This window comes from Salvelinus namaycush, chromosome 6 (assembly GCF_016432855.1).
Source record: "Salvelinus namaycush isolate Seneca chromosome 6, SaNama_1.0, whole genome shotgun sequence".
In the NCBI taxonomy this organism is placed as follows: Eukaryota; Metazoa; Chordata; class Actinopteri; order Salmoniformes; family Salmonidae; genus Salvelinus; species Salvelinus namaycush.
In genome coordinates, this window is record NC_052312.1 from 44770216 (window position 1) to 44784299 (window position 14084).

The following is a 14084-nucleotide window of genomic DNA, read 5'->3' on the forward strand; positions in this document are numbered from 1 at the left end:
GAGATAACCAGACCACGAAGACAGAAACACAGACCTTCCTATGGAAGACCCATCATCCTAACCCAATGACTGTCTAACAACACACAATGATTTGACTAATGGGAATCTCACAGCTTGAAGGGGACATGAGAGGGGAGTTTGTACACATGTGACAATAAGTGTAGTGTGTGAGAGAGAGCGAATGAGAGAGAGGGAGTGTGTTTGTGCTCACAGACAAGCTGAAAAGTGAGGTTTCCTTTAACCCCTATGTGGTATACATTTAAATGTCATTGCCATCTGACAAATGTGTTTTGTCATTCTGTCTACATTTGCGGCCAAAAGTTCTGAGAATGACACAAATATAAATTTTCACAAAGTCTGCTGCCTCAGTGTCTTTAGATATTTTTGTTAGATGTTACTATGGAATACTGAAGTACAATTACAAGCATTTCATAAGTGTCAAAGGCTTTTATTGACAATTACATGAAGTTGATGCAAAGAGTCAATATTTGCAGTGTTGACCTTCTTTTTCAAGACCTCTGCAATCCGCCCTGGCATGCTGTCAATTAACTTCTGGGCCACATCCTGACTGATGGCAGCCCATTCTTGCATAATCAATGCTTGGAGTTTGTCGTAATTTGTGGGTTTTTGTTTGTCCACCTGCCTCTTGAGGATTGACCACAAGTTCTCAATGGGATTAAGGTCTGGGGAGTTTCTTGGCCATGGACCCAAAGTATCAATGTTTTGTTCCCCGAGCCACTTAATTATCACTTTTGCCTCATGGCAAGGTGCTCCATCATGCTGGAAAAGGTATTGTTCGTCACCAAACTGTTCCTGGATGGTTTGGAGAAGTTTCTCTTGGAGGATGTGTTTGTACCATTCTTTATTCCTGGCTGTGTTCTTAGGCAAAATTGTGAGTGAGCCCACTCCCTTGAATGAGAGGCAACCCCACACATGAATGGTCTCAGGATGCTTTACTGTTGGCATGACACAGGACTGATGGTAGCGCTCACTGTGTCTTCTCCGGACAAGCTTTTTTCCAGATGCCCCAAACAATCGGAAAGGGGATTCAGAGAAAATGACTTTACCCCGGTCCTCAGCAGTCCAATCCCTGTACCTTTTGCAGAATATCAGTCTGTCCCTTTTGTTTATCCTGGAGAGAAGTGTCTTCTTTGCTGCCCTTCTTGACACCAGGCCATCCTCCAATAGTCTTCGCCTCACTGTGCGTGCAGATGCACTCACACATGCCTGCTGCCATTCCTGAGCAAGCTCTGTACTGGTGGTGCCCCGATCCCGCAGCTGAATCAGCTTTAGGAGACGGTCCTGGCGCTTGCTGGACTTTCTTGGGCGCCCTGAAACCTTCTTCACAACAATTGAACCGCTTTCCTTGAAGTTCTTGATGATCCGATAAATGGTTGATTTAGGTGCAATCTTACTGGCAGCAATATCCTTGCCTGTGAAGCCCTTTTTTGTGCAAAGCAATGATGACGGCACGTGTTTCCTTGCAAGTAACCATGTTTGACAGAGGAAGAACGATGATTCCAAGCACCACCCTCCTTTTGAAACTTCCAGTCTGTTATTAAAACTCAATCAGCATGACAGAGTGATCTCCAGTCTTGACCTCGTCAACACTCACACCTGTGTTAACGAGAGAATCACTGACATGATGTCAGCTGGTCCTTTTGTGGCAGGGCTGAAATGCAGTGGAAATGTTTTTGGGGGATTCAGTTCATTTGCATGGCAAAGAGGGACTTTGCAATTAATTGCAATTCATCTGATCACTCTTCATAACATTCTGGAGAATATGCAAATTGCCATCATACAAACTGAGGCAGCAGACTTTGTGAAAATTAATATTTGTGTCATTTCAAAACTTTTGGCCACGATTGTATATGCAAAGGAAATGTTTACTGCATAAAAGGTCGTGCCTTGATATAGGTCTGGAGGTTAAAGTGATTTAGAATGCTACTTACATTTGGCCTGGGTGATGGTGTCTCCGATAGTAGTGTGGATGTAATGCAGGCTGTACACTGGAAGGACCAAGGCTAGACTGGGAGGAGCACACACACACACCACACACACACACACACACACACACACACACACACACACACACACACACACACACACACACACACACACACACACACACACACACACACACACACACACACACACACACACACACACACACACAGAATAATAGGCACACACGAATAGGTGCACACGCACAGAGATGAATAGGTGCACACACACACACCACAACATTTTCATATTTTGCACAGTTCTAACAAAGAACACATTTGCTTTGTAACTTTTTTTTATAAGTACATTTATCATATGTACAGTTCACTCCTCGCAACTTTGTAAAAGTTATCATTCCCCATTCAAATGCAATATTTCTTATTTTGCTCCAGATATCTGCATGCTCCAGTTTAGTGCACACATATAGGACAGTCTCAAAAGGGTTTGGACTAGGTGGTACACACACATTTAGGACAGTCTCAAAAGGGTTTGGACTAGGTGGTACACACACATTTAGGACAGTCTCAAAAGGGTTTGGACTAGGCGGTACACACACATTAAGGGCAGTCTCAAGTGGGTTTTGACTAGGTGGTACACACACATTTAGGACAGTCTCAAAAGGGTTTGGACTAGGTGGTACACACACATTAAGGGCAGTCTCAAAAGGGTTTTGACTAGGTGGTACACACACATTTAGGACAGTCTCAAGAGGGTTTTGACTAGGTGGTACACACACATTAAGGGCAGTCTCAAAAGGGTTTGGACTAGGTGGTACACACACATTAAGGGCAGTCTCAAAAGGGTTTGGACTAGGTGGTACACACACATTAAGGGCAGTCTCAAAAGGGTTTGGACTAGGCGGTACACACACATTAAGGGCAGTCTCAAAAGGGTTTGGACTAGGTGGTACACACACATTAAGGGCAGTCTCAAAAGGGTTTGGACTAGGCGGTACACACACATTAAGGGCAGTCTCAAAAGGGTTTGGACTAGGTGGTACACACACATTTAGGACAGTCTCAAAAGGGTTTGGACTAGGTGGTACACAACCATTTAGGACAGTCTCAAAAGGGTTTGGACTAGGTGGTACACAACCATTTAGGACAGTCTCAAAAGGGTTTGGACTAGGTGGTACACACACATTAAGGACAGTCTCAAAAGGGTTTGGACTAGGTGGTACACACACATTAAGGACAGTCTCAAAAGGGTTTGGACTAGGTGGTACACAACCATTTAGGACAGTCTCAAAAGGGTTTGGACTAGGTGGTACACACACATTAAGGACTGTCTCAAGAGGGTTTGACTAGGTGGTACACACACATTAAGGGCAGTCTCAAGAGGGTTTGACTAGGTGGTACACAGCTACAACCAGAAGTTACTTTGTTTGTAGCAGGTTATGAGAACTTACGCAGCAGGTTAGGAGAATTCACTTAACAGGTTAAGAGAATTGGGTTAAGGTTAGGATTAGTTAAAACGCTCTCCTAACTTGCTACGCAAAGTCAATTCCGGGCGTATCTGTACTCCGTCTAGTCACAACCATAGAGATAGATAGAGGACTCATCTTTGTATCTGTGCCATTATTGTGTCTGTTACAGCATGGGCAGCGTCATTGAGGCAATCTCCATTTCGAAGTAGTACATTTTCTTCTTCACAATTGGCTGATTCCTCCTGATGACCCGGTTGGACATGACTCCAACAGGGTCACCAGGAGGGATCAGCCAATGAAGTTGGATGTCCACCCAGTTGACTACATTAAAATCTGAGATTTGCATAACTAACCCAAGATAGACCACAGACTGTCATTTCCAACGGGAGCAAATTCATTATAGTGGGCAGAACAAGCAAGGAGGTGGACAGAGACAAGCACGAGCTAGCGAGATCCCATTGGCGTGTTCTAGCATGTATTTGCATATTTCCCTTAGGGAACACATACTCTGAAGTGTGCATGTGCAATAGCTCAATTCGCCCTTACACCCCTTCTAAACAACGAAACATTTTGAAACCTTGGCAAAGGGTAGTCTAGAAAACATAGTCCACTCTGTAAAATATTCTAGTCTTGGGGACAGAAAACTGTATCAAATGCTTAAAAATCGATGAGAAATTATCAGAATGTCGGCCAAAATCCATCCAGCTCCATCTTCTCCCACTGCCTGCCACTGGGCTTCCTCTCATCACCATTTTTGGTGGCGAGTGGAAATGTCACCAGGAAACTTCAAATTTACACTTCCGGTGAAATATCTGGCTCATTGTTCTATCTGCGTTAAAATGTTGGAAGCCCTCAATGGCGCTACCTGTGCTAAAACTGCCTTTTGGCCACTAGAAGCCCCTGTTATTCTCTATGGCCACGACCTCTCAAGCGGTTGCATTGATCAGGTGTCAGTGCACTACTAGTAGTCATAAGAGATGAAAACAGTGACCCCTATTGTTCTTCTAGATAGGGCCCTGAGTTTTTATGGAACCTAGTTATATGCCTTGACCAGGTAAAACTCCAGACTCTTGACCCATGAGAGTTTTCTTGGTCAAGTCACGTGGTCAGAATAAAAACTCAAGGCCCTAAAAATGAATACTGTACATGGTATACACAGGTAGGGGTACAAATACAGTACATGTAGCTGTTACCTGTAATCTGTACCCTTTACAGGGGCATATGTGTACAATCTTTCGCTTCGGTCTATGTACCGCTGTGGAGCAGAACACACATTTGTCACCAAAGGGACAGCTCACCCCGAAATAGTCTAAAAATGTGTTTTTGTTTTTCCATCATGTTTTAGTTTACCTCATCCTGGGACTTCACTAGTGTGTGTACGGTGCGGTGGCCGGTTTCTCCATTAATCATGTTCGTTCTTATCTGAGGACAAAAAACACTTAGCTCTTAGGAGCAAGTTCAACCCACAACAGGATAGAATGTGGACACAAAGGTGGAAGCATTGAAGAAGACCGTCAGTGGTCTCCATCTTACCTCTACTTTAATCTCATCCTCCAGCTCAGCGTCCAGGAAGTCCAGAGTTACAGGCTCCTGAAATTTAGGATTCTAGAGTGCGAGACAGAGAGTGCGAGACAGAGAGTGCGAGACAGAGAGCGCGAGACAGAGAGCGAGAGAGAAAGTGCGAGAGACAAAGTGCGAGCGAGAAAGTGCGAGACAGAGTAAGAGAGAGTGAGAGAGAGACAGAGAGTGCAGAGAGTGTTTTATAGATTGAATCAACCCAGGAAAGAGTTCACCCAGGAATTATTTAAGACAGTCTATGTGAAATGACCTTTAAGGGTGGCATTAGTCATGCAATAGAGAACAGACCTGTGAAAAAAAACAGCCTACCTGTCTATTTGAAATATTATGGTTATTTTACTTACTGCCAATTAATCATGCAAACATTTCCCTATGTCCAGATTAAAATGATTTCCAGTCAGGATTTGTCTCAATCTTTGTCCGTGAACCCTTCATCATGAGCCTAGACAGATACAGCACCAGAACTCCAAAACAAACTTTATGAAATAGGAGTTGAGATATTAACAGGAGCTAAACTAACCATTTAATACAGACAAGGTACAAACACAAACATACAAAGATAAGCTATGTGCCAACTTTACCCTGTCTTCATGTACTTATCACTTTACCTCTACCTACATGTACATATTACCTCAACTAACCTGTGCTCCGCACATTGACTCTGTACCGGTACCCCCTGTATACAGCCTCGCTACTGTTATTTTGTTGTTGCTCTTTAATTATCTGTTATTTTTCTATTTTCTTCTTTTTAATTTTGTTTTTATACATTTTTTACTTCAGTTTCTTTTAGTATATACTTTGTGACGACCCTCCCACTCTGTCTACCGTTTTCTCTCTCTTTGCTCTTGTTTCCTTATTAGGATGCCGGTGGGCGGAGTTGGGAGGGTCGTCAGCTACATGGGAAACACCTGGGCCCACTCTCCCAGGATAAATACACCACTTCCCCATTCATGGAGAAAACTCTCTCCAGGCAGACACCTTGATAGATTCGGTTATGTTTCATGGTGCTTTTTGGTTGTTTGTTTTAGCATCTTTCAACACTCTGCATTATCACATTCATGCATGCAAAACATTCACTTACACTACTGATTACTGATTACACACACCATTGTATATTATACCTAGTTTCGTTATTTAATAAATATATTTTGTTACTCCTTATCTCCACGTGGTCTCCCTTTTGTTACGGGCTCTGAGCCGGTTCGTGACAAGTGGGGGCTCATCCGGGATTAATTGAACGTATTTGTTTGGGAGAACGTGGAGGTACGTGTTTGGTTTAAATATTTTGTTTGAGTTGATAGGCCCAGTATTGGTTGCCTTAGTTGTTTGGTTGGTGTGCTGCGTTGGAGAGAGTACATTGGTTAGTTTCCAGGCCCTGCCCAGCCTGGAAACTCTTGTTCTACTTTCTGTTGGGACATCGGTCTGAGGTGAGTAATCGGCTGTGTACCTCAGTGGGAGATTTGGATAGGGTAGTACTATTTACTACCCGGAGCTATAGCCTTTTACCCCTGATAGGTTTAGCGACGTGTTTCATTTTTGGAATATGTTGGGCATGGTTAATGTTTGTTATTTTTGTGTGGTGTCTGTGGACTGAGCAGTTGTCTCGGGGGCACATCCGTGGCTTGGTGGAATCTGCCAGCGTGCTGGGGGGTTTATTTCCTTGCCAGCGGGCTACAGTGTGTAAATACCCACCGCAAATCCGCATGAAGACTAGGGTTGAGTTAATGTAGGTTTGGGGAAGCTTCGTATCTCATCTCTCTTCTGTGGTGCTCAGGGTGATTGTCATTTCTTGAGTTGTGGTCTGGTGTGCTCAGCAGAGGGGAAGAGTGAGATTTTTTTTTTTAACTATGGCGTCTTTTGTAGATGAGTTCATTCGCTTTCCATCAGAGGAATTGTTAGAATTAGGTACTAAAGAACAGCTGTTGAAAATCGCCGAATACTACAAGGTTGAAATTAGTGATAAACGTCTAAAGAATTCTATTAGGTTGATATTGAAGGCCAATTTGATGGAGAGTGGTATTCTTGAAGTTACCACTGGGCCAGCCTCTGCTGAGGAGTCATCTCCCCGTAACGTTACAATGGCCATTCCATCGGTTAGTCCTAGTAGTCTTCTTTTTGAACAGCAGAAAGAACTGCTTCTGTTACAGCAGCAGCATGATTGTGTAAAATATGAAAAGGAATTAGCATTTAAACAAGATATTGAGTATGCTAAAATCAAGTTGCAACAAGAACGGATAGAGTTGGTTAGGGAAGGAAAGATTTCCGGGGAGAGTTTGTTCTGGGAAGGTGACCCAGATTTACCCAGGGGTCGTTCCTCTTTTGGTCGTGCCCCGGACACATTTGATATTGTTGGGAACTTACGGTTATTACCTCAGTTTAATGAAAAGGACCCTGAGACATTCTTTTCGTTGTTTGAGCGTGTTGCTGACGCTAGGAGTTGGCCTGATTCTGACCGCACCTTAATGTTGCAGTGTGTGCTGACTGGTAAAGCGCAGGAGGCATATTCAGCTCTTACTGTACACGACAGTGCCTGTTATGATAAGGTTAAAACGGCTGTGTTGCAGATTTATGAATTGGTCCCTGAGGCTTACCGCCAACGATTTAGAACTTTAAAAAGGGATGATAAACAGACTCATGTTGAGTTTGCGCGACAATTATCTGTACAGTTTAATCGCTGGTGTTCTGCCTCTGCAGTTGTGACTTTCCAAGGGCTGTGTGATCTGATTATATTAGAGCAATTTAAGGACACAATCCCTGATCGTATTGCCACGTATATTAACGAACGAAAAGTAAAGAATGTCGCTGAAGCTGCGGTTTTGGCGGATGAGTATGTGTTGACTCACAAAAGAGTCTTTGCAGAGCCCCGTATTCGGAATGAGTGGGGGCGTTCGGATAGATTTGGGCTTCGCTCACCGAGATATTTTGGTTCACGCAGAGTTCAATTCAACTCGGGTTGAGCCTGACTCCCGTGGTAAAGCTGACTTTGGGCAAGAGTGTCACTACTGTCAAGGTTCAGGTCATTGGAAAAACGAATGTCCACTTCTCAGATCAAAGGGTGCTTACGCTAAACCTAAGCCTACCGCGTTAGCTGCGCCTGTTCTACATCAGTTCATTCATGACTCATTGCCTCAGGTCCAGGAGCATGTGAAAGTACATATTGATCCAGACTATTTACCTTTCATTACGGAAGGTTTTGTGTCTGTTAGGAAGTAAGGAATTAGTGCCAGTGAAGATCTTGAGAGACACAGGTGCCTCCGAATCGTTTGTGTTGGAGTCTGTGTTACCCTTTTCAGCTGAGACTGATTCGGGGAATAGTGTTCTAATTAGGGGAATAGGTTTGAACACTCTTTCAGTTCCATTGCATAAACTGATGTTAGATTGTGGACTGGTGAAAGGTGAGGTTGTTGTGGGGGTGCGTCCTTCGTTGCCTATTGAGGGTATCGACGTTATTCTTGGGAATAACTTGGCAGGTGAGCGGGTGTGGCCTGTCGCGTTTCCATCTCTAGTGGTTTCCACAAAGCCGTCAGTTGTTGAGATTCCTGATGAGAGTGTACAGAGCTTCCCAGAGGTGTTCAGTGACGCGTTCTATGAGCCGTGGCGAACTGGTCACTGTGCCGACTAATGAGAAGTATGCCACTGCTTTCCCTGTTATTCCGTTATCTGTTAACCGCTCAGATCTAATCAATGCGCAACGGACTGACTCCACATTAGAAGAGTTGCGTGACCAAATTGTGCCTGTGGAACAGTTGGGAGATGTCGCCCATGGTTATTTTCTCCAGGATGATGTCCTGATGAGAAAGTGGTTGTCTCATGGTAGTTGTTTTCTAGGGGAGGCGATTAGTCAGGTTGTGGTACCAGTAAAACTTCGTGAGTTGGTGTTGACAACTTCTCACAATGATGTTGCTGGACATATGGGTGTAGGGAAAACATACCATCGCATATTAAGACATTTCTTTTGGCCTAGATTAAAGAGGGATGTTTCTGATTTCATCAAAACTTGCCACACCTGTCAATTAACTGGGAAACCTAATCAAGCTATTAAGCCGGTACCACTGTTTCCTATTCCTGTACTCAGCCAACCTTTTGAGTATCTGATTATTGACTGTGTGGGTCCTTTGCCTCGTTCTAAAAAGGGTAGTAGTTACCTGTTCACTGTGATGTGTCAGACCACAAGGTTTCCAGCAGCCTATCCTCTCCGGTCTATCACGACTAAGTCTGTGTTAAAAGCTTTGACTCAGTTTCTGTCACTATTTGGAATACCTAAGGTCATTCAGAGTGATCAAGGGTCTAATTTCACCTCTAATCTGTTTGGTCAGGTTCTCCAACAGCTCCATATTAAGCACAATCTGGCTAGCGCCTATCACGCGCAAAGTCAAGGAGCACTAGAACGTTTCCATCAAACACTTAAGTCTTTGTTGAGAAGTTATTGTACTGAGATGGATAAGGATTGGGAGGAGGGGTTGCCTTGGTTATTGTTAGCCGCTAGGGAGGTTTCACAGGAGAGCACCGGTTTTAGTCCAAATGACCTTGTGTTTGGACATAGGGTGCGTGGACTTCTATCTGTTCTTCAGGATGACTGGAAGTCTCCCGAGCCTCCTCAGTCTTTGTTATCGTATGTGTGTGATTTCCGGCGCCGCTTGTATGCCGCTGGCGAAATGGCTAAAGAGAAGCTATCATCTTCACAGGAGAGGATGAAAGGCATATTTGATCGCCGAACTGAGCCACGTCACTTTAGTCCAGGTGACCAGGTTCTTGCTCTGCTGCCAATTGTTGGTTCTCCTTTTGAAGCCAAGTTTCAAGGTCCATATACAGTGGTGCGCAAGTACACTGAGCAAAATTATCTAGTTGCCACTCCAGAACGGAGGAAAGCACACCAGCTGTGCCATGTAAATTTGTTAAAACCCTATTATGCACGTTCCTCAGAGACTGAACAGTGGGAGTCTATAGAGGACGGTAAACCTGTTCTTTTGGCTGAAACCGTTATTCCCTTGGATTCTTCTCAGGATAGGTCTACGAATGAGGAGGAAGATGTTCCTGGTCCCGACGATTGCATACTGCAGGGTAGATTGAAAAATTCAGAGACACTGGATATGTTGGGCAGCATTCTCACTCATCTACCCGTTGATAGGCGGGAAGAGATGGTTGGTCTGATTTGGAGATTTCCAGGTTTGTTTTCTGATACACCTACACGTACAAACTTGATAGAACATGATATTGACGTTGGAGATGCTGACCCCATTCGTCAGCGGTTCTATAGAGTTTCTTTAGAGAAACTGCATTGTCTGGAGGCTGAGGTCAGATACATGCTGGAGAGTAAGATAGCAGAGCCTTCTTTCTCCAGTTGGGCTTCTCCATGTATCTTGGTCAGAAAACCAGATGGAACAAACAGATTTTGTACAGACTACCGTAAGGTCAAGTGTCACTAAGCCAGATTAATTTCCTCTTCCTCGGATGGAGGACTGCGTTGATCAAGTCGGGGCAGCTAGATTTGTGAGTAAATTTGACCTGTTAAAAGGCTATTGGCAGGTGCCACTGACGAGTAGGGCACGTGAAATCTCTGCCTTTATTACACCCTCTGGTCTGTACTCGTATTTGGTTATGAGTTTCGGACTGCGTAATGCACCTGCCACTTTTCAGCGACTTATGAACAGGGTTATCGCCGGTTTGACAGGGTGTGCTGTTTATCTGGACGATGTAGTGATATATGCAGATACATGGGAGGAACATCTGTTCCGTATTCAAGCCTTATTCGAACGCCTGGCTGAGGGTCACCTCACGATCAATCTGGCTAAATGTGAGTTTGCTCAGGCGACTGTTACATACCTTGGAAAGGTGGTTGGGCAGGGGGAAGTGCGTCCTGTTCGAGCTAAAGTGGTAGCTATTGATGCGTTTCCTCCACCAACTACTAAAAAGGAACTGATGCGTTTCTTGGGCATGATTGGTTATTACCGTGGTTTTTGTAATAACTTCTCTACTGTGGTCGCTCCATTGACAGATATGCTGAAAGCAAAGGCTGTTTACATTTGGTCTTCTCGTTGTCAACACGCTTTTGAAGATGCAAAGAGGTTGCTTACCTCAACGCCGGTGCTGGCTGCTCCTCGCGTGGAATTGTCATTTACCTTGCAGGTGGATGCTAGTCATGTGGGGGCAGGGGCAGTTTTGCTGCAGGCAGATGTGTCTGGGGTTGAGAGACCTGTCAGTTTCTTTTCGAAAAAGTTTAACCATTATCAGTTAAACTACTCGGTCATTGAAAAAGAAGCGTTAGCACTCATCTGGGCGCTGCAACACTTTGAGGTCTATGTCGGGTCGGGGGTAGTACCTATTACGGTCTACACTGACCATAACCCTCTCACCTTTTTGAGGTCCATGATGTGTCCTAATCAGAGGATAATGAGATGGTGTTTATTTTTACAATCATTCCATCTCGATGTGCAGCACATTCGTGGAACGGATAACGTGATTGCTGATGCGCTCTCTCGTGCGCCCTGTTCCTGAATGTTTGTATGGTCAGGTTCTGTCTTTCCTGTCTATTCCGTCCTGGTCTGGGGAGTCTTCTTTCCTCTTAAAGGTTGCTTCCCGTGCACAAAGGTTGCTGAGGTCTGGAGAGGAGGTTGGCTGGGGCAAATTTGGAAGTGGGAACACGTAACCCCTCATCAATTTGGGACGCAAGTGCTGTGTCAGTTTGGGACGCAGAGGCCGGTATGTTGTTTTATGGGGGGGAATGTGACGACCCTCCCACTCTGTCTACCGTTTTCTCTCTCTTTGCTCTTGTTTCCTTATTAGGATGCCGGTGGGCGGAGTTGGGAGGGTCGTCAGCTACATGGGAAACACCTGGGCCCACTCTCCCAGGATAAATACACCACTTCCCCATTCATGGAGAAAACTCTCTCCAGGCAGACACCTTGATAGATTCGGTTATGTTTCATGGTGCTTTTTGGTTGTTTGTTTTAGCATCTTTCAACACTCTGCATTATCACATTCATGCATGCAAAACATTCACTTACACTACTGATTACTGATTACACACACCATTGTATATTATACCTAGTTTCGTTATTTAATAAATATATTTTGTTACTCCTTATCTCCACGTGGTCTCCCTTTTGTTACGGGCTCTGAGCCGGTTCGTGACAACTTTCTTAACACTTATTTTTCTTAACTGCATTGTTGGTTAAGGGCTTGTAAGTAAGCATTTCACTGTAAGGTCTGGCTCATGTTGTATTCGGCGCATGTGACAAATACAATTTGATATCTACCTCAGGTACCTTATTATTATCTATCCTGATGCCTAGTCACTTTATCCTGCCTTCATGTACATATCTACCTCAAATACCTTATTATTATCTATCCTGATGCCTAGTCACTTTACCCTGGCTTCATGTACATATCTACCTCAAATACCTTATTATTATCTATCCTGATGCCTAGTCACTTTACCCTGCCTTCATGTACATATCTACCTCAAATACCTTATTATTATCTATCCTGATGCCTAGTCACTTTACCCTGGCTTCATGTACATATCTACCTCAAATACCTTATTATTATCTATCCTGATGCCTAGTCACTTTACCCTGGCTTCATGTACATATCTACCTCAAATACCTCATACCTCTGCACATTGATCTGGTACTGGTACTCCCTGTATATAGCTCCACATTGATCTGGTACTGGTACTCCCTGTACATAGATCCACATTGATCTGGTACTGGTACTCCCTGTATATAGCTCCACATTGATCTGGTACTGGTACTCCCTGTATATAGATCCACATTGATCTGGTACTGGTATTCCCTGTATATAGCTCCACATTGATCTGGTACTGGTACTCCCTGTATATAGCTCTACATTGATCTGGTACTGGTACTCCCTGTATATAGCTCCACATTGATCTGGTACTGGTAATCCCTGTATATAGCTCTACATTGATCTGGTACTGGTACTCACTATATATATAGAGCGGCAGGTAGCCTAGTGGTTAGAGCATTGGGCCAGTAACAGAAAAGTTGCTAGATCGAATCCCTGAGCTGACAAGTTAAAAATCTGTCGTTCTGCCCCTGAACAAGGCAGTTAACCAACCGTTCCTAAGCTGTCATTGTAAATAAGAATTTGTTCTTAAAGTGACTTGGATTGGATTGAAAGATTGTTGGGAAAACCACAAGTTGTCACCAAGTTTTCACCAAATATCAAATAAAATTATATTCATCACGTGCTGAAAACAACTTGTGTAGACTTTACAGTGAAATGCTTGCTAACTAACCTTTCTCAACGATGCAGAGTTAAAATAATAATAATATAAAATAGTAACTAACATGAGGAATTAAACAAAATACACAAGAATGGCGCTATATACAGGGAGTACCAGATCAATGTGGAGCTGTATATATAATTAATTTGATCTTTCTTTATCTAGGCAAGTCAGTTAATATCACCAAACCACAGCATGTATCTGAAGTCTTTACCCATACTTGTGTTTTTATTTAATGCACAGTAATGATGTTTTGATACAAGAACACCAGTGACATATTTCCTCAGGGCAGTTTACGGGAAAGCTGTGAGGCGGACCTTAAACTAAAGACTGATGTGAAACACATGGCTACGTGGGCGTAAACTCCATGTTCTCCCTCTGTTTGTTGTGTGGAAATCATGAAGTGTCCCTCGCAAACCTTCTCTACACAAACCCATATGGTGACCTTTTCCGAGATAGCACTAGGGGAAGCTAGCCAAACAAAGCTAAGGGTGGCTAGGCTACGCTAGGATAATGCTAAGCTATGCTAGCCTAACACTAGGCTAACGGTAGGCTAACGCCAGGCTGCTAAATCTCCCATGCCTTGCTAACAGATATATTGGGGCTTTGCTTAACAAGGTTGTGCAGCATACTGTGATTAAAGGAACAGATGAGTTTTGTGTGTGTGTGTGTGTGTATTGTACCTTTGGGCAGAGGTTGGGATGCAGCAAGACGTAACCGTTGGGGTCAATGGCAAAGTAATAGCCATTTGGTCCAAACTACAAGAGATAGAAAGAGACGGGATAGTTAGTGTGTGTGTCGATGGTATTGATGGTGTTCTGGATACTT

The 14084-nt window shown here is 43.8% G+C and overlaps 1 protein-coding gene across 1 annotated transcript in view; it reads right to left on the reverse strand.

The window, feature by feature from the left end:
• Window positions 1-14084, reverse strand: part of LOC120050077 (voltage-dependent calcium channel subunit alpha-2/delta-1-like) — a 71371-nt gene that overhangs the window by 37711 nt on the left and 19576 nt on the right. Inside the window, exons 12-16 of the mRNA XM_038996710.1 lie at window positions 13940-14014; window positions 4964-5035; window positions 4781-4852; window positions 4624-4685; window positions 1953-2029 (exon numbers count right to left, since the gene is read on the reverse strand). Coding sequence (XP_038852638.1) covers window positions 1953-2029; window positions 4624-4685; window positions 4781-4852; window positions 4964-5035; window positions 13940-14014 — 358 coding nt within the window. The remainder of the gene's footprint in view (window positions 1-1952; window positions 2030-4623; window positions 4686-4780; window positions 4853-4963; window positions 5036-13939; window positions 14015-14084) is intronic.